Here is a 19,790-nt window from a genome sequence, read left to right on the forward strand (position 1 = left end):
TCCTAGTATTCACTGTACTTACACACATGAGAACTTAACGTGTTTACAGCTGTATTTGCATGTCCTCAGGACAAAGGCCTGTGTTACTGTCGTGGTTTAAACCCAGTCAGGCAACTCGTTCACTCACTCCCCCCTACTCCCGGAGGGACGGAGAGGAGAATCAAAAGAATGCAACTCCCACGGGTTGAGATACGAACAGTTTAGTAACTAAGGTATAACACAAATCACTACTGCTACCACCAACAGTAATAATGATAAAGGAAATAACAAGGGAAAAGAATACAATACCTCACCACCAGCCAGCCAATAACTTGTGTCCCCCCAGCCTGACCAAGCACCAACCGATACCTCCTCCAACCCTGCAGTCCCAGCCCTTCCAGGTAACTCCCAGTTACATCCTGGGCATGACGTGCTGTGGTATGGAATACCTCTTTGGTCAGTTTGGGTCAGGTGTCCTGCCTCTGCTTCCTCCCGGCTTCTCCTCCTCCCTGGCAGAGCATGAGGCTCACAAAGTCCTTGGCCAAACCAAAACATCATTGTTATCAGCTCTGTTCCCATGCCGAAAGTCAAAACACAGCACTGCACCAGCTACCAAGAAGGAGAAAAACAACTGCTACTGCTGAACCCAGGACAGTTACCAACATGATTAACTGATGTTACAGAAGCGTGCCCCACAGTGGGGAAGCCTTATGGCCATAGGCAGCTACATGGCACCAGAGGAAGGTTCAATATTGGTAGATCTGGGATTTCTGCCTATGTGCTCTCTCTCATCAAAGCTGTTCATGGTGCATATGGAAAGAAAATGAACATCAGTGTCCAAGTTCCTGCTGAACTCAGGAGATTTCAGCTGCCCTGAAAAGGCTGAGCCTGAGGAATACAGTTGGCTGTCACTCTGTACGCATGTACACGCTGTGTGAGAATGTAAGAGTCTGGAGAGGGCTTTTTTTCCCACTTTTTGTCCTGCGCTTTCCCTGTAGTAAGGAGAGTTGTAACCCCTTTGAAGATGCAGGAAAAGAGCTAGAGCCACAAAAGCTCAGGTGTACCTGAGAAAGGTGCAAAGAAGAGCTTCCTGAGAAAACAGGTTTATTAAGCCACCTAAGTCAATGGGACTTTTAGCAATTCCAAAACATTCTGGAGTGATTCTGCACAAATGAGACTTGGAAGTGGCTTGAATTCCTTTCTGGTTTTCCTTTCAGTTGGTGACACTGCTAAAAGAAATACTTTTGACAGGCTCCCAAGAATAAGGGCCTTTAAATAGCAATTTATACAAGTGAGAAGTGACTGCAAATAAGGCCTTTTGTATGGCTTGTGGAGTCTCCACTTGAAAATAGCTAAAACACTTGCAGTTGAGCTCTCAGTGTCTAGATACCCCAAGAGAGGCTGTGCTTTTAGCAGAAATTTCCAGTTTAATTGTAAAGATGGAAATCCCATGTACTGTTTTTAGCTGGAGTAGTTGATTTTCTTCACAGTAGCTGGTGGGCTCAGAGTTGGTAACACACAGATGTTTTCCTTACTGCTGAGCAGTGCTTACACAGTCAAGGCCTTTTCTGCTTCTCACTCCACCAGCAAAGTAGGCTGGGGGTGCACAAGGAGTTGGGAGTGGACAAAGGTGGGACAGCTGACCAAAGGGCTATCCCATGCCATACAATCTATTGCATTTATGATCTTAAAGGTCTTTTCCAACCTATGATTCTTTGTCATGCTCAGCATATAAAGCTGGGGGAGTAAAAACGAAGTGGGGGGACATTCAAAGTTCTGGTGTTTGTCTTCCCAAGTAACCATTACAGGTGATGGTGGCCTGGCATTTTGGAGATGGCTGAACACCTGCCTGCCACTGGGAGGTGGTGAATGAATTCCTTGTTTTGCTATGCTTGCGTATGTGGAGTTTTTTAATTACCTATTTGTATTTGCTGTATCTTTTTCTTTGTGATACCTAGGGGAAAAGTTATCTATGTGAGCATGCTGTCAGTCAGACACCTCTTGAGTTCACAGTCTCTTGCCTCAAGCTTTGTCAACAATGCAGACCAAAGAAGGTCCAGCCTCCGCCTCTAAGGGAAAGAGAACTGTGAAAGTTCAGTACTTGTGCTCTGCCTGATTCCCAGCTGGATCCTCAGTGTGACAGGAAGAGAGCCCAGGGTCTATGCACAGAATTGGAAGTTGCTGATGGACACAGGTGACATGTAGGAGGTAAAGTGCTGAATAGTATGTGTGGAAAGAAGGGATCAAGGAAGAAAACCCACAGGAAAGCAGGTTCCATTGATAATCCTACCCATGGAGTAATATGCTTGTTTGCTTATAGTTTTTATTCAATATTTAGGAAAAAGAAAATTGTTTTCCTTCACTTGGATTGCACATTTCTGATCCTATCCAAGTAACAGACAAATTTCTGTACATGAGCTATCCTCGCTTCAGCACAACTCTCAATGGTTTCACAATGAATCCCTAAAAGAGTACCATTAAGTCTTGGAAAATTAGTCCTAGAATTTGGAGGCAGAGATTTACCTGTTCCTGTAAGTGCTTGCTGCATCTGCCACTTGCTAAGGTTCTAATCAGTCTCACAGTCTATAATCTCTCTGCCCTTATTTCTGCAGGTCACAGCCACATCCTGCTGAGGATGCTGGAGGGCAAGTGCATAACTTTTCCTTGAACTGTACCAAGCCACCAAAAATGAATGATTTTAAGTGGTGAGAAAAAGTAACAAAACACACTGATGTAACTTGATAATATCCTAGAAAATTTCCAGTGTTCTCCCCTTTATTTTGCAAAAGTCAGGCATAGAAAATACAGAGCTTCGTAACAGGTTTTTTGAAATCTGCATTGGAAAGATACCTTACTAAAGCAACAGTAATGCGGTACAGCTGAAAAAGGAACTGAGCTAGTGACCCCCAGCTTGGGGCCTAGCTCTGAGAGGTTCAAGTATAAAGTGTGACACATAATAATAAAAACTTCTTAAGGCTGTACTTTGAATAAAAACATTGGCTCCTGTGGTAAGAGCTGACCCTAGTGATCTGTTGTTTTACCAAATTCTTGGCTGGTAACAGCCAATTCCAGGATGCTCCAGCTCCCTCTGCCACGCAATTCTCTCCCATTCAGTTGACAGGAAAAATGAGCCTTTTTCTCAATGTGAAAGTGGGTTGTGGCATCTGCTTCCTTGAATTTGGCTGGCACGTCTTTTTGCTCACCTCCCGATTCACTGCTGTCAGGATGGTGAGAATATCTTCACCTCTGCAAAAACAGAAGTATGTTTTGTAGTAGGAGGCAGTTAACATCAGAAAAATTACCACGTTCTCATTTATCTAATGCTAATGGCTCCTGTTCTAAACAGGCTTCAAAGCAGTTAGCTAAGCTGCTTTCAACAATCTGCATGGTGTTGCTCTGTCCTACGTTACTGTTTTTACTTTGAGCGGAGTGTTCCCACTGCATATCATCTCCCTCTGCACCCAAATCAACTCCTGTCATTCATAAGGAAAATACAGGTGTTGTCAAAAAGTTCATGGAAACACTTACCGAGGACAGCTGTGCTCCAAGTGGTGGCACAATGCCTGGATGTACCAGGTCCCATGGTATGGACTTCTGTAGGAAACGTAATCTTGCAGGGTAGCCATGCCCAAGAGGAAGTCTGCCTCTGTGGGGATGCACTCGAACTGAAATCTTGCATCTGTTTCTACAGAATCATCTGGCTCTTTAGAATCTGTTTCTATGTTCACACCTTCCTGGCAAGCATCACCTTGGCAGGCCTGAACAAAAAAGACTTTTGGTTTTCCAGCAAGTGAGTAGCAATTCTGCCCGGTGAAGGAAGTGGTTAGTTCCCGGATAGGTACTTCCTGCCCATCAACACCATATATCATGCCTTTTTTCCCATGAGACAGGATACAGCAAACAAAACAGTCTTTGTCCTTGTGGTCTTCGCAGCGGTAGATGTTCACAGTCTTACGGATTTCTTCTGCAGTGAGATCTCTATATTCCGCTATTGTAAAATGAAGCTTGCTAAAGACTCTCTTCAGAGCCCCTGTAAAGTAAACAGAAAGGGAATTGGAGACATTTCATTATATGAAAGTTGGACTCTGTGACTGCAAATTGTATTTCTAGAGAGAAACTTTTGTTTGAAATCCTACTACACCACTATTCAGGAAGCTGCACTCCTGCTCTGAAAATAATCTAGTAATCTACTAATTACACCTCTACCGCCTTCCCCCAACTCTCATTAAAAGGCTTCCTCCCAATCTTGCCTCTTACTCTGTCTGAAAAGTTCTGTATGAACTATTAAACAAGCTGTATGTCTTTCCCCCACCCATGTCACAGCTAGTCCCCTCTCTCAAGAGGACAAACTTTGCACTCTGATTCTTGAATTAACTTGCAGTTCAATTCAACCAGCTCCTTGATGGCTCTTCTCTCTTGCCATAGATAGTGCAAATACATTAATCTCTTAGCCGTAGGACCTGCAATGAGCTATGCCACAGCAGGACAGCCCACTAAAATCAAGGCCCCTGAACAGCAAGGTAAAAGTCCCTAAATTCCAACATCCTCCTTCTTTGACCACTAACCCCCAGTTCTGGTTCAGCAGCAAACGTGTTTGTGATTCTATGAATTTTAGAGGTAGTACGCGTAAGACTGATACACAGCTAGACTAGCCTGTAAAGTCCAGACTGAGGTTGCTGCTTAAGACTGCAATAAACTCAGTACAACTGCAAAATGATAGTGAATTTGTCCGAGTCAGTCAGTAAAAGCTTGACAAATTGATTAAGTTTTGTCAGCACAGGCAACAGAGCTAACTCAGCCTCTACGACAAAAGTATCTTAGGATGAAGACTGAAACTCAGACCTTTAATATGGAAAAAGAAATGAGGTTCCTATTTTTGAAGATATGCAGACTTATATTTGATGTTCACTATACCTGCGTCAACGTCTGTCCCAGTCCGATCATTCATGTCTTTCAGTTCTGGCACTCTTTCCCTGGCTTTTGCAAAACTGTGATTATTCAGGATGAGGCACACTCCCCGGGGTCGGCTGGTCATTTTGTAAGCTTGAACCTGTTGAAAAGAATGACCAGCAGTGAAAACCACTGCAGTCTCCTCCAGGTACTTTTCTGCCCTTGCTGATGGCACAGCGGGGTAAAAGAGAAAGCCAGCTGGCTTTTTCTCTAGGTAGGCCTCGCTATACAGCTTTGCTCCCAGGATCTGTCAGTGCACTGCCCCATGGCCTTTGGGAGTCTCTGCACAGCATGACAGCAGCCCTCAGCCCCACAGTCATGCTCAGCCCACATGGGTGCTGCACTCACCCACTTTCCCATGCTCAGCCACCTGCCAGCTATGTATTTCCTGGTATAATGAACTCAGCCTGTCCTACTGTCCTTGTGAATGTTTCTCAAGTTTTAACACTGCAGCGGCCACTGCCTGCAACTTAGTTTCACAATAAAGGTTGTTACAGAGTGGTGCGTTTTTCTTTTTCTAGACAGTGCTTTTAACAGTTGAGCTAATAATAACTGTTCACCTTCTAGAGGGACCATCACTTCTAAGACAAAATTATGTTTCTAAGAAACCAACTGGCTTACCTGGGAAGTTTCATTCTGTCTGTCGGGAAAATCAGGTGCCACAGATGACGCCAGGTATCTGTTATGGGCTGAAAACAGACAAAAAAGCTTTAAGTACAAAATGTAGGGCTAGAGGTAGAAGAGAAGCTCTGTTCCTATTCTCCATCCTCCCAACTACCTCCCAGGGTAAAAATTTTCTCTGAAAACTGAATTGTGTTTGAACAACTATTCTTGTTAGCTATAAACCACTAGATAATCAATTAAAAGGGAGTCAAATGTATTGTGATTGGTTAATAAGTGGATGCTCAACAGGTTTTAGAGAGGCAACTGTGTAAAGAAGATGCCAGTGGTGTAGTCTGAAAGCTGAAGAGCAAAAAACCTAAACATTAAGTTTTTTGAGAGTTTCAATTACCTTCAGTGCCTCCTGTGCTGCCCCTCTGTGCCTCTGTGACAACCATCTCTTCTTCACCTGAAAAGTATTCATTGTTAGTCCCGTGTGATACCCATGAGTCACTGCAAGAATAACTATGGGAAAGAGGCCTTTTGTTTTACCAAATTTCAATTCATACTCTTCAATTGTCTTCAACAGGCTGATGTCAATTTCTGCACAGAGACTCTTCAGGACACTTAGGTTGTCTTCTCCCAAAATCCCCTTCTTCTCCATCTCAGTGAAAACGTCAAGCATTGTCTGGGTAATCAGAAAGGCAGTTTGCTCTTAGGGCACATCCATCCTGCACTGTGAGGGAAGTGGCAGCATGTGCACCTAAGCTTTAAGGTACTGTAGCAGTACTTCTTGAGCAATGGCAAAAGTGGCTATAACCATGCAAGTATGGTGTAGAGATTGCTCTGAAGAAAAAGGGGACCCAAGGGACAGGAGCTCTTGCCAAACAGTGAGTGGCAGAGCACAGTGGTCACTCAAGGATCTACCAGAACAGCTATCATTAGATAGTTACAATCTCTCCTCTAAGAAAAGAGGGAAAATGCTACAAGTTTCATTAGACAGAACAAAAGAGCCAGGAGTCAGAAGTGCAGACTGAGATAGTATAAGAGCAGCTGATTGCCCACAAGGCTGTTTGTAAACTCCAAGCTTTCGGGCCTTAGCCTTGGTAAGGATCTGTTATTTAGATCTGTATTTTTCGAGTTTGGAAATGAAAAGAATAAGAGCATGAAGTAACAGCCACAGTGACTGATTTTCTGTGTCTGAGAATGGCTTAAAAAGCATCTAAAAGAAAATCAGTTGGGCAAGATGAGTGAATATGCTCATCAGTCTTTCACTGACCGAAGCCACTGAGTCCCCTAGAGCCTTATGTGGTGCTTGGACACGAAGGCTGCTCTGCCTGGCACAGTGCTTGCCCATGCTCTCCAGGCCTTGACACTGCTGCAAAAGCTACACAGGACACTAGCATAGACAAGTCCCATATGCACCAGAGAGCAAATAATCCCTTTCCAGGTGTAGCCTTCTCTTACGGTGTTTTCATCATAAGAGGGACACCACGAGGAAAGTGATGCTCATTCCCCTCACAGCAACCCAAATGCATCTATGGATTATAACACTAATTTTTAAGAAGAGGGGGCAGGGAGGAGAGAGTGTTAAAGAATTCTTACAGCCTTAGGGATTAGCCTGCATTTTGGTAGTTCTTGCCCCAAAAGAAACTTGAAAGACTTCAGCTCAGGTTCAGTGATGTCTTCTGACAGCTGAAAGAGCAGGTATCTAGAAAGAGAAGCAGAGAACACTGTTTCATCCTGTTCCCAAGACCGACCCTTAGCACAATTTGGCTCTGTGCTATCCAACCCCTTTAACCTTTCACTTCTGTCTTCCTCCCAGGCACAGACGTGTCTCTCTTATCTTTTAAAACGGGGGACGTGGCTCCCGGGACAGCTTGAAATCAAACCATTTTCAGCTGCAGTTAAAAAGATCTCAGTTTTCCTAAAATCAAAACCACGCTGAAACGTTCTGGAGTCGAGACCAGACTCGCACCCAGCCAGGGTTGCACCCGGGCAGGGAGGGAGGCCTTTGGGGCTGTACAGTATTCCAGAAAGGTGCAGCTTTAGTGTTCTGCCTTTTACTGGGCAGAAACTTCAGCTTTCCGCATGGCTTGTAGCTGCTTTCCCCTGCAAGATGCTTGCTTGTTTCCGAACCTCAGCCTGGCCTTGGTGCCGTCAGTAAAGGCTCACGCCGACCCCACAGCAGGGCAGACGGTCCCAGAGGGCGGTGCCAGGGGAAGCTCAGCCCGACCACCGGTGACTCACCTGTAGGGTGACACTTTTGCCCTGCCTGGGATCTGGAGCTCCCTCTCCATCTCCTGTCGGCTGGTGCCCAGGCGGGATTCCAGGAGGTCGATCCGACGGATCCGATAGAGCAGCTCCTTCAGGAAGAAAAGGTTTTCCTCCTCGATCATGCCTTTTTCCTGCAGGGCTTCGAAGAAGTCCTGTGCCTTCTGGATGGCTTCCAGCTTCCTCATAGGAATGTGTCCCCGGCTGAGGAACTTGAGAGCCGCCAGGTCGCCCTCGCCCAGCTCCTCGCAGACCATCAGCAGCCGCCGCCGCGGAAACTCCATAGCGGCGCAGGCGTTAGCCCGTGCCCGGGGCGAGGCCTCTTCCGCCCGCCGCCAGGATGGGGCGGGCAGGAGGCGGCGCTCGGGCGGTGCAGCTCCTCTCCGTTCGGAACGTCAGACAATGAGAGCGGAAGTCGCCATAGCTTAGCTTAGAGGCGGCGCGCTGGCAGAGAGGCTTCTCCCAGGCGCAGTTTAGCCCCGCCTTCCCCTGCCAGTCACACTTCCCGGAGCACTGGCTGTGCCCGACTCCATACTCGAGAAAACGGAACGTGGTTGTGCGGGGCTCAAGCTCTCACTTCGACCCACGCTTTTCCTGCAAGCGCCTCTCCCTGGTCTAAAGGCACAGTTCATTGCCTTTCAATAGACAGGGCGGAGAAGCTTGTAACGCCACTGATCTGACTTTACAGGAGCTAGCATGCCCTCAAGACAAGTTAAAACAAGTTCTTCCTAGTAAATAGGATGCAGGAGGTACAGATCCTCCTCTGTGCACTCATGTACCTGGGCAAATAAAGCCTAAACACAAAGCAGTTGTACAGATATAAAACTAATAATGAAAAGATCTAAGCCAAGCCCAGAAGACACGTCCATAATGATGTTCCACCTGTCTAGAAAAGTATTACAGTTGGTACCCAAAAGAGCCAACCACATTTGGGACCTGGGGAAGTCCTGTGGCTGTCAAAACCAGAATAGACACAGTAACAAGCAAAGGCACAGTTACAGAAAGGATGCAAAATTACTCACTGGGAATTCCCAAAGACCTCAACTGCATTTTTTTAGCACAACAACACTGTTGCAGATTAAGCGTGTCATTCTCTGTTCATAATTTGATGTATCTCTAGTGAAAAGAGGCAGATCTGACTGACTTCCATGAGTATATGGCAATCTTACTAGGGGTCAGAATAAAAACGGTAACCATCAAGGGCTAAACACCCTTAGCATAGCTTAATCTCCTAAATGGTGTGTCTTTTCTTTCCACTTCTCCCTGGCCTTCAAGATTTCCTGCAGGAACTCTTACAGACCACAGACACAGCCAACAGTTCAACTAACCAAAGTTCCACAGTACCTGAATATCTCACCACTTTGAGAACTAAGAGTGAACCTTTATATAGACGGTGGGAAAACACATACTTCCAGCAGCCCCTGTGATGGAAGAGGCCAGCAGTAACCTGAACACAGGCAGGCTCCTGATGTGTACCACTAACCCATCCCAACAGCAGCACATTAACAACTCACCCTAAACACATTACCATGGAGAAAATTACCAGCTTCCCAAGGTAAGTGGGTGCAAATAGCTCTCTGGGAAACTGATGTTAAACTGAACAAGTAGGCAGCAAGATACAAATGACTGGGCAGAGATTTATGCCACTGAAAACATTATTTCTGCCTCTGCACCTAACAGTCCCCCTGAACATTCTTCTAAGAATTTCCTTTTTCAAACAGCATCACTCTGGTTTTGCCTGCTTTCAGCTTAAGCCTGCAGGACTTCAACTCACCAACATCACTTTTCTACCAATCTTCTGACTACTTTTTGGTGGCAGTGCTTCTGCTGGCTGAAAACAAAACACAAGATTAAGTGCCAGGATTGTTTTGCTACAGCATTTGGTTTCCCAGCCAGGACTTGAAGGAAAGGGAGGACAGGCAAAGTAACTGTAGCTGAGGGCCTTCAGAGAGGAAAGGCGATTGCCCATCACTGTTCTCCAAGCTGTGCTACAGAGGAAAGTCAGAAGATTGCAGATCCAACTTCCTTGTTACCTCTCAGTTCTGTGGGAGGGCCACAGATCCGTGCAGGAACGTATCAGCCACAGGTCTGTGTGAACCTACTTTTGCTCAAAACCATAAAACTGAAAATGTGTTTTCTCCTTCCTTGACCACTGCATGAGCTACATATAAATTCACAGTATGGTTACTTCCTGCAGTCCTTTAGAGGATTTCAACAGGGTTTTATCTCCCTTCTAGTAGGTCTTCATCAGCAGGCAATAATGTTAGCTATGGAAGTGGCCTAATTTTAACAGGTAAAACAAACTCGCATGCCATCATGGTGAGCAGAGAGAGATGGGTAATAAGAATCGTACTGTGATTCGACCGTGTATTACAATTGCTAAATTATGCTTGTGTTCAGATTTCGGTATGCTGCCGGATCACTCTGCTAAATCAAAATCTCACGTAGCACCAAATACACCAAATAAGTAAATTTGACGTCCAGTTCCTCCTCAAGTGGAATATCTGAAAGAACTTGGTCTGAGAGTACTGAAGTCTTAAACAGAGAAATAGGAGAAACCAGAAATGCTGTAGATTCACAACTCCACTACTGGAGCAGCTGCCATGTTCCCGTAAGTTTCGCCTAGAGGAAACAGTTATCTCATTTAAGCTGTATTTCCTTATCATAAAACAACATTTACAAATCTAATTGCTACATTCATTTCAAGGTCTCATTTACAAAAATGTTACAAAAATGTAAATGAACTGTTGTCACATTTCCTAAATGGTTAACCAAATGTCAGCCACAGAATTGTATCATACCTGGCAATAGCTTCTGCTAACTCTTGCCACAAACAGCACTCTGCTTTACATAGATACAAGCATTATTATTGATGAAACCTGTGTGAACAGAGCTGTGATTCTAAGAACAAGCATTCTCCCTTTTACTTGGAAGATGAGAAGGGATAAGGGGAGCAAAATGCAACTGCCAACACATTGTGTGGAATTAGGAAAAAAACAGTTTCACCTCAAGAACACAAGCAGGATTGAACAAAAAACTCCTGCTTTATGGGTACACATGGATTTAAAAAAAAAATAAACTAAAAAAAAAAAGGCAGAAATTACAAAGTGTCTCCAATCATCCTTTATCATGTTATAAACTCAAAAGGAATACAGACATTAGAATCCCATACAGCTCCCAGACACCACCTGCAAGACGAAAATAGCCTCACCGGCATTAGCTGCCATTATTAGAAAGTGCTGAACTTATTCCTTCCGACCATCTCTCCAGCTCCTAATGAAGGGATATCAATATACTACCCCTTGGGGTGGCTGCCATCAAATATGTCAACATAAGCAAAATAAATACTTCTGCTGACATAGAAGTGTTTGCCATGCTGACTGTCTCTCAGTCAGCTCATCCAAAAGAGAAACACACCACAAAGGCGGTGTGAAAACCAACAGTATTTATTACGACAGAAACAACAGTCCACAGGAGCTATGGTCAGTTGCCAGGGGGAGAAGGCATCTCAGAGCAGTGGACCTAATTCTGCCGCTCTGCTCTGGTGAGACCCCACCTGGAGTACTGCATCCAACTTCGAAGTCCCCAGTACAGGAAAGATACAGTACGTACCCTCTCCTATTGGAGAGGGTCCAGAGAAGAGACACAAAAATGAACAGAGGGCTGGAGCAACTCTCCTATGAGGAAAGGCTGAGAGAGGTGGGGTAGTTTAGCCTGGAGAAGATTTCAGGGGGACCTTATTGTGGCCTTTGAGTACTTAATAGGAGCCTGTAAGAAAGATGGGGTGAGACATTTTAGCAGGGCCTGCTGCAATAGGATGAGGGGTAATGGTTTAAAACTAAAAAAGGGAAGATTCAGGCTGGATGTGAGGAAGAAATTCTTTACAATAAGGGTAGTAAAACACTGGGACAGGTTGCCCAGAGAGGTGGTGGATGCACCATCCCTGGAGACATTCAAGGCCAGGCTGGATGTGGTTCTGGGTAACTTGGTCTAGCTGAAGAGGTCTGTGCTTGCTGGTTTAGATGACCTTTGAATGTCCCTTCCAAACCAGACTATTCTGTGATTCTGTAATTCTGTAGTGGAGTGGGACCTTCCTTCCAGAAGTTAACAGCTATTCAAAACAGACTGTCCCCTCAGAGCTCTGGGAGAAAACAGAGTCAAGAACTCTTATTAAAAAACCTAAACAGCAGTGCTGTTTAGCCAAGTAAATTAAAACCAAGGGAAACCAAATATTTGGAGGAAAAGAACCAAACTTGTATTATCATAATCATCTCTTCTTTCTTTGGTCCTTCTGCACAAGCATGTTATTTTCCGTGAAAAATTACACAGCTTCCAGAAACAGCCAATGATTCACCTGTGGCCAAGTCAGTTACAATCTTGCACATGCTCCCTCGCAAGGGATCAGCATTCTGAATCCATCTGTTCTTTTCTGCAGATTTCAGGGACTTACAACAACTTGGACAGAATTAGGACTTCTGTTGCATTTAGTAACTCCTAAAAAAATCATTACACTTGCAGGTGCTTCCTCCCTTGAAGTGCAGATTGAACAGACTCCACTGCTATGCAGGACAGAAAGTCAGATCTGTACTCCTTTGTGGCCTTCCCAGGCTGCTGCAGATCCAGGTTTCAGGACACTGATTAAACATGGGAATCGGAAAATTTAGATGCAATGGCCCCTTGAATGACTGGGGCCAAATACATAGATCAGGATAATTTCACTTGCAAATTCCTTTCCCCATGAAAGCCCATTTCAGATGTGATTCCTAACCGAGTGTATTCTTGTTTTTCTCCATTTTGACTGACTGACATTATGGAATTTGGAAGATCAATTGCTTCCGTAGGGTTGATGTTATCTTTGGCATCTGCTTCCATCCATTTAAATCTTTTCTTCCCACTTCCTTGCTCACTTCTGTCAGGATGGTGAGGAGATCCTTGCCACTTGAACAAAAATGAAGAAACATTACATTGAGATACACGGTACTTGCGGCTAAGCCAAGAGGCTGATCTGTGTTTGGTCCAATAAAATGCTATCTCAGGGAAGGCTAGTATTTTCCTCTCACCCTGCCTGTCCTGAAACGGCACACTCTAATGTGTAACCACTGATTTCAGTGTGTTTGAGGGAATAAAAGCATCCTCCATGTAGCACTGCTTTACCAGCAAACACAGTCCCCTGCTTTGGTTACAGTTGGAAGAGCACACTAAGGTGAGACAGACTCAGACCTATGCATTCTACTGAATTCTACATGCCCTCTTCTGGAGAAAGTGATGTCTGAAGAGAAATTCTATTTTCTGAATTGAGTTTATGATGGGGACAGGAGGGAGGCAACAATGAAAGTTATGACTAAGGAACACTGATTTTTTTTTTTTTTCATCTGTGTAATCACTCAACAAATTTGCCTCCCATCAGGTTTCACTGGAAGAAAAATCATTTATCAGTCAAAAAATATTAAAATACATGCACACACATACACACACTTGTCTATAGGCAGTGTTCCAGCATTACACCCCAGATTCTTTCACAGGCAAACTAGGGGAATTCACTTATGCTTTGGTTCATCTCTAGAAGAATAGCAATGCCTAGTTCCAGAACAATTACTGCAGGTGAAAAGCATTTTATAGCACAAATGCAAAACACTGCTGTTTCAGCACAGCACAGTTATGAATGTATGCCTGCAGCACCCCAAATGTACATGGATTAAAAACAGTACTTACTGTGGGCAAAGCAACTTCATCTTTTCACAGAGGCATTGTATATAAACACTTCCAGTGTTTGTACAGCGATAGCACTTGTAGTGTTCCACTGTAGCCATGCCAACCAGAATATCAGCCTCATCAGGAATGGAAATCAGAGGGGTAGCATCCATCTCAAGGTGGCTATAAAAGTCTTCTTTTACTGTGACAGGTGGGTGATCTACAGAGCCTTGGCAAGCCTGGATGAAAAACAGCTTGGGTTTGCCAGCAAGAGAAGGGCAATTGGATCCACTGAAGCAGGAGACTAAATCTTTAATATTTACAAACTGATCATCAATGCCTTTTATTTTGTCTTTTTCACCATGGGAAAAAATGAAGCAAGCGAAACAGTCCATGTTACTATGATCCTTTTCACTGTATGTTTTAACTTTCTCATATATTTGCTTTGCTTCTAGATCCATGTGCTCAACTGTCTCAAACTGAAGCCACTCAAAGACCCTCTTCACAGCCTCTAGAAAAAAAGCCAAAAGGCACTTGTTAAACAGTGACAAGGAAAATGCTGAAACATCAGTGTTTGTGTGATAATCAGATATTACCAGGTGTTCAGATCCCAGCAATAAACTCACCTGACTCTTAGCCTGCCAAATCTGATTAGAAAAACCCAAATGCCTGTTTTTTAACACAACTGGGTTAAGCATCACACTATCTACCCCCCCCCCCCATTTCAGATTATCTAATTGGCAAAAGCTAGTAAAGTTTACAATGTTAAATCAAGCTTTAACTGTGCATTGCCTAATAATCTCAGATACTTAAGAACAACACCTAGCAATTTAAAGAGATAACTCTTTAGAATGACAAACTCTGCAATCTTAAGTGAATTAGGTCCCTCATCCTGTGAGAATTATCAATACAGCAAGAAGGAAGAGAGAGTAACCCTCTAACAAATGCTATGCACACTTATAATCAAATGTAGACTAAATGGTTGTGTGGGTAGTGACAAAGTAGCTGGGAAGCAAGCAGCTTGTAAACAGGCTGAATGGAGTTCAAATACCAGTGATGTGTGCTTTCATGAAACAGATTTTACTTTAAGATAAATTTTTGTTTATTTTAAAAGTGACTCTTGCAAGAAGACAGGCTTTAAAGAAAATTATAAAGCAGTAGCATTTGAACATTAAAGAGAATTTAAGGACTTAAAAACTTAACTCCATAATAACTAAGAATTAAAAACAACCAAAAAGTGAAAAGGCACAATAGTAATGCCTCCTTCACTATTTGGATGATGCTTCTTACCTAGAACAGAAAACAGTTCCTTCTTTTAAGCCATCAGCTGAACTGCTGGAAGTGGCACATTTCTGATTTCTACAGTGACTGTCACTCCAGTTACTCTGGAGGCAAAGGAACTCAGTGGACATGATTCTTCTTCACAGGAAAGTTTAGATAATTCTGTTAGAGAATTATTAGAGGAGAAAACCAAACAAACCAGTAACTGGATTAAAAAAGTATTTACCTCCATCTTCAATTGTTCCTTGTCTGATTTCACACGCATTTTGAAAAATGTAGTTGTTAAGAATCACACAGTAACCATGAGGGTTATTTTTCATTTTATATGATTCCACAGACTGTAGAAACAAAGAAAGTGGATAAGAAAGCAGTGCCAAGCATCCAGAAGAGAAATATGCTATACACAGATTGTTGGCCCTTCATGTCCAAGAGCAAAAGAATTCATGAGGGCCAAGATACAAGAAAGGAAAAGCCTAAAACTAAAAGCTAGCTACAGGAGAGAGAAATCTGCTTTGTCTTTCTGAATCCTCCCTCTCCTTTCACTCTGTGGTTAGGATATGATTTTGGCATGGGAGAAAGCAAGTATCCAGAAAGGTAAGTTGACATGTGCAGAGGAAAAGTTCCTGCACCTTACCATTCCCTCTAAAAGTCCTGGTGGGTTTCTAGTGAGGTAGCAGATTCTGCTGTTCCCTTCGCATATGTCCAAGAATGTCCTGAGCAGGACTTCAATATCCCAGTCTCCATTATTCTTAAGATCAGTTTTTTTCACACAACAGCTACTCCTTCATTTCTTGCCAAAAGATTGCTGACAGCCAGGTCCTCAATATGGAACAAGGGTTGGTCTTGTTTTGAAATGAGGAATTGTTACAAGACCTACATATAAAGCCAGAATCCCTAGCTTTCAGCTTGTCCACCTGCTCAGTCTTAAGAATTTATATTGCCCCCTCCCAGAACTTGGATAAATACTTTAAAAGTAACCTTGAGGTATTTCTCACCAGGTGTTGTGTCTCACTCTCTGCTGTTTGTTTTGCTGGATGCACAGATACAAGCGCCGCATAGTGGAGTTTTTCCTTAGGATCATTTTCTATAAGGGAGAAGATAAACAGAACATTTTAGGTCTAAAACCATAAATCTTCCACTGTGCATACTTCAGCACTCAAAAAAAAAAAGTAGTACAAGGAGTGAGCTGGAGAATGGTTCCCACACCACTGAGACACCATCCTTTTGTAGAGCTGGGCCAAACATGGTCCCAGTTTCACAGACTACTGGTTATTGGAGCTCTGCAGAACTTTGTTCTTCTTCTCTCCTCTATTACTGGTAGCAAGATAAAGGGCTGAATGTCAGTAAGCACCCCAGGCAAGCCATTCACTACCATCTCCATTATGGGATATGTAAGTAAAAGAGGAGACGCATTTTTGCACAGTGATATACTACAGCTAGTTCGTTTACTTCTGATGCCATTGTCTCATCTCCAGAGAGCTCTACCGTTTGGGTGGACACACCAAAGATGCAGAATACCTGTATAACAGAGGATCTCCTCAAAGCAGCAAAACACTTCTTCAAACACAAGTGTCTGAAGTAAGTGAAGAAATCAAACCAATGACTTTGAAACAAAGGAAACAGATTTTTTTTTTGGCCTTTTACAAGTTACACATATGTGTTTAAATGGAATTTAATTATCAGGGCATCAAGATCTATAAGACATGTTCTTTTTCTGCTTATCAAGGGGGGCAAAATAATAATAGCAAGACTAAAAATACGTTCCCCTGACAAAGGGCTTAGCAGTTTTCTTCTGCTCTTTTACAGACACACAAGCACAGGTCAGCAGTGCAAAGACATGCTGGGGAAACTGGCTTGTGTATCTGCAGTAATGTGTCTAAGGAAACACGTGACCTGAGTCATCCAAAAGGCGGTTCTGAGGAAAAATTTAGTAGGTCTCAGCTGCTGTTGGTCGATACATCCTGTTTCCCAAAAAGAGAAGACCCACTTGTGGTGGAAGAAGTCACCACCTCACCTGCAACAGCCCAGATATACTTAAGTCTTTGAAATCTCACATCTAGTACAGAAAGTTAATGGTTACACACTAGCTAATGGTTACAAGAAACAGAAAACTTCAGAAACTGCAGGTACCAAGAGCCACTCTGCCTACCCTAGGATATTGTAAGGTCTCTCTCTTACCTCTGGACTCCTAAGCTGCCAAGGATGAAGCCACAAAAATCACACACACAAACATAGACACACACAGACACTAGTTCTACTCTGAAACAACAGGTTAAATAATTTACCTTTTTTTTGTTCTTCAAAGGTAACAATTTTTTTCATTATGTCAGCTCTAAATCCCTTTAATATATCTTTCAGCATTGACAGGTCATCTTCTTTAATTAACGCTTTTCCTTCCATTTCCAGTAAGACCTTCAACATTGACTGGTAAAACAAACACACATAACCCAAACTCATACAGCGACCGTCATTAACTGCAGTATCAGGCACATCTGGACAAAGCAGAAGATATCATCATTCCCAGAGACTGACCAGCTAAAGACTGGGGTTTTTTCCCCTTCAAACCTCATTAAAACAAGGGTTGGGATGCAATGCAACCAAAGAAAAATATCACTAAGGTTGCATTTTTATAACAGATCATTAGTTGCAATACAAGTATTAAACAAGCTCATCAGATCTCTTCATACTTTTGTGGGGGAGTTAACAAAATGCTGTTATCCCAAATTACAATAGAGAAGCAAATGTACGCAGTGACACACAAAAATTTACAGCTGAACTCGCATTAAAACTTGATTTTTCTGTCTCCCATTGTTTTTCCTCCAGCAAACATCATTCTTCCTAGATACAGCAGATACATGTCTTATAAACGCCAAGCAAAGATGAAATGAAGAGAATGATGGATTTTGCAAGAAGAAAAGATTAGGGAGACTGGTGATGGTGGGAACACAGGAAACAGAAAGCAAAAAAGGGCAGAGAAAAAATACAATGAGGAAAAAAGGGTCCATTCTTTAACACAGCACCTATCAGCTAACATCACAGTTGATCCAACAACAGATTTTAGAGAGAGCAGACTGCTTTCTCTTTCCTTTCTTATAAGACCTAGCAAACTCTTGAACTAGCCTTTCAAGAAACTTAGCAAGATCACTTGAGCAAGAACACTTTGCATACAGCATTATCCTGGAGTTTGCTGTTGGGTATTCGTTTTCGGAGCAGGAACTTCACGCACTTTACATCTTCTGGAGTCAAGTCCTCTGCAATTCCATATAGCAGTTGCCTGGCAATAAAGAATAGAAAAAGCCTAATTATGAAAGTTATGAGAAGTAAACACCACAATTACACATGTGAACTGCAAAATGTAAAACTCACAATGGCACATAGTGGTGTGGCGATAAATACAATTCTGCTGGGATATTCATAAAACGGCGGTGCAGACAGAAAACAAGACAGGACACAAAACTGTTGTACGTTTTGCATGCAAAGCTTTAATACTTCTCCGCTTACCTGTAGGCTGACACCTTTGCCCTGCCTGGGATCTGAAGCTCCCTCTCCATCTCCTGTCGGCTAGAGCCCAGCTGGGTTTCCAGGAGGTCGATCCGATTGATCCGGTAGAGCAGCTCCTTCAGGAAGGACAGGTTCCCCTCTTTGATCATGCCTTTCTCCTGCAGCTCTCTCAAGAAGGCCTTGGGCTCCTGGATGGCTTCCTGCTTCCCCATGGGAATGTGCTTCACGCTGAGGAACTTCATAGCCGCAAGGTCATCTGCGACCAAAGCCTCAGAAATGTCAAAAAGGAGTTTGTAGAAGTTCGTACCCATTTCACACCAAGATTTGGATCTAAACACAAACAGCAGTTGATTTGTCAGTAGGAGTAGCGCAACACATGGTTATAAAAGGCATCACATCATTTAGAATAGCCTAAAATAATAACATGCTGTCGAAAGTACTTCAGTGGAGAGGGGCTGTCTTGCTATCACAGACTCTTAGCTGCTGTTTTAGTTTTGACTGGGTTTTTTTAGGTTTAATCCCGTTTGGGAACATGAGCCACTTGCCAGTCTCAAAACCAGAGTACGTGGTAAATGAGACTGTCAGGTTTTACCCCATAACAGAGGTAAGATATATCTACCTAAGAATCCACATGAGTAAGTCTTCTAAGCTATCTGGCTTCTCCTTTCCTTATACAGTGTTTCTGACCTTGGTCAGAACAGCTAAAGCACCTCTTCCTGCTTTGGATTATCTGCATCAAATCAGCTCTCAATTTCTAATATTCAAATAAAATACAGGTCAGGATTCTGTTAGCAAGAGTGAACATAGAACTGAATCTTAAAACTTTGTCTATCAAAAACCTGATAAAATAGCAAAACATTTGCCTTGTGATAGAACATGCGATTCATGCTCTGCCCCCAAATACTGTTCCCTTTCAGTTCATTCAAACTAACTTTTAAACAAACCAGAATCCATACCACAAAACCATTAGTACCTGAATGAATCATACGTGCTTAACCTCACAATTCAATTATCTCAGATCTGACTGTATTATTTTCTATGATTCTATTTCTATACCCACACAGGAAAAAAGAATACTTTTTTGGTACCTAGTTATGAAATGATCTTCTTTCTCACATAAATCATGTGTTTTGTTTAAGATACAAGGCATGTGCTTATAAAAAGTAAGTCTGTCTGGTAAAGGAAGTTTTCACTTTTATTTCTCAAAGGCTGTTTCAAACCCACAGAATTATCACAATTAGAACAGATGTGACACCTACACTCTCTATTTAAGGCTGCCTGTAAATATAGGGAGCACACTAAAACAATGTTCAATTGCTTCTTTTTCTCTCACTCTACTAAGATAAAGACACAACAACCAAACTATTTAATACTAATACTACTACTAATAATAATTTCACATCAGTTACATACAAGGACAGGCTGCAATTTCTTGGATGATTATTTCCTAAATTATTTAAAAGTCAACTATTAGTACCAAATTCACTAGCAGTGAATACAGGGAATTGGAAGGC

General features: G+C 42.9%; 1 protein-coding gene across 3 annotated transcripts; it reads right to left on the reverse strand.

Moving 5' to 3' along the window:
* Positions 1-2,732: 2,732 nt before the first annotated feature.
* On the reverse strand, positions 2,733-18,606 carry CASP8 (caspase 8). Of its 3 annotated transcripts, XM_061456221.1 has the most exons (8): positions 7,780-8,118; positions 7,135-7,240; positions 6,082-6,217; positions 5,942-5,998; positions 5,551-5,618; positions 4,894-5,029; positions 3,508-4,009; positions 2,733-3,225 (listed from the first exon to the last, which is right to left on the reverse strand). In XM_061456221.1, the coding sequence occupies exons 1-8, from the start codon at positions 8,085-8,087 to the stop codon at positions 3,090-3,092; spliced, it is 1,449 nt and encodes a 482-aa protein (XP_061312205.1). In that variant the 5' UTR covers positions 8,088-8,118; the 3' UTR covers positions 2,733-3,089. The 3 variants fall into 3 exon arrangements, with proteins under 3 accessions (XP_061312205.1, XP_061312217.1, XP_061312209.1); XM_061456225.1 differs by lacking the exons at positions 2,733-3,225; positions 3,508-4,009; positions 4,894-5,029; ... (3 more) ...; positions 7,135-7,240; positions 7,780-8,118 and adding exons at positions 11,234-12,741; positions 13,516-14,005; positions 15,002-15,113; ... (2 more) ...; positions 17,944-18,049; positions 18,277-18,606; XM_061456233.1 differs by lacking the exons at positions 6,082-6,217; positions 7,780-8,118.
* Positions 18,607-19,790: the final 1,184 nt, after the last annotated feature.

The sequence above is a fragment of the Pezoporus flaviventris genome, unplaced genomic scaffold (genome assembly GCF_033815535.1).
Source record: "Pezoporus flaviventris isolate CSIRO_AGI_PZ_B2104156 unplaced genomic scaffold, CSIRO_AGI_Pfla_v1 ptg000001l, whole genome shotgun sequence".
NCBI lineage: Eukaryota > Metazoa > Chordata > Aves > Psittaciformes > Psittacidae > Pezoporus > Pezoporus flaviventris.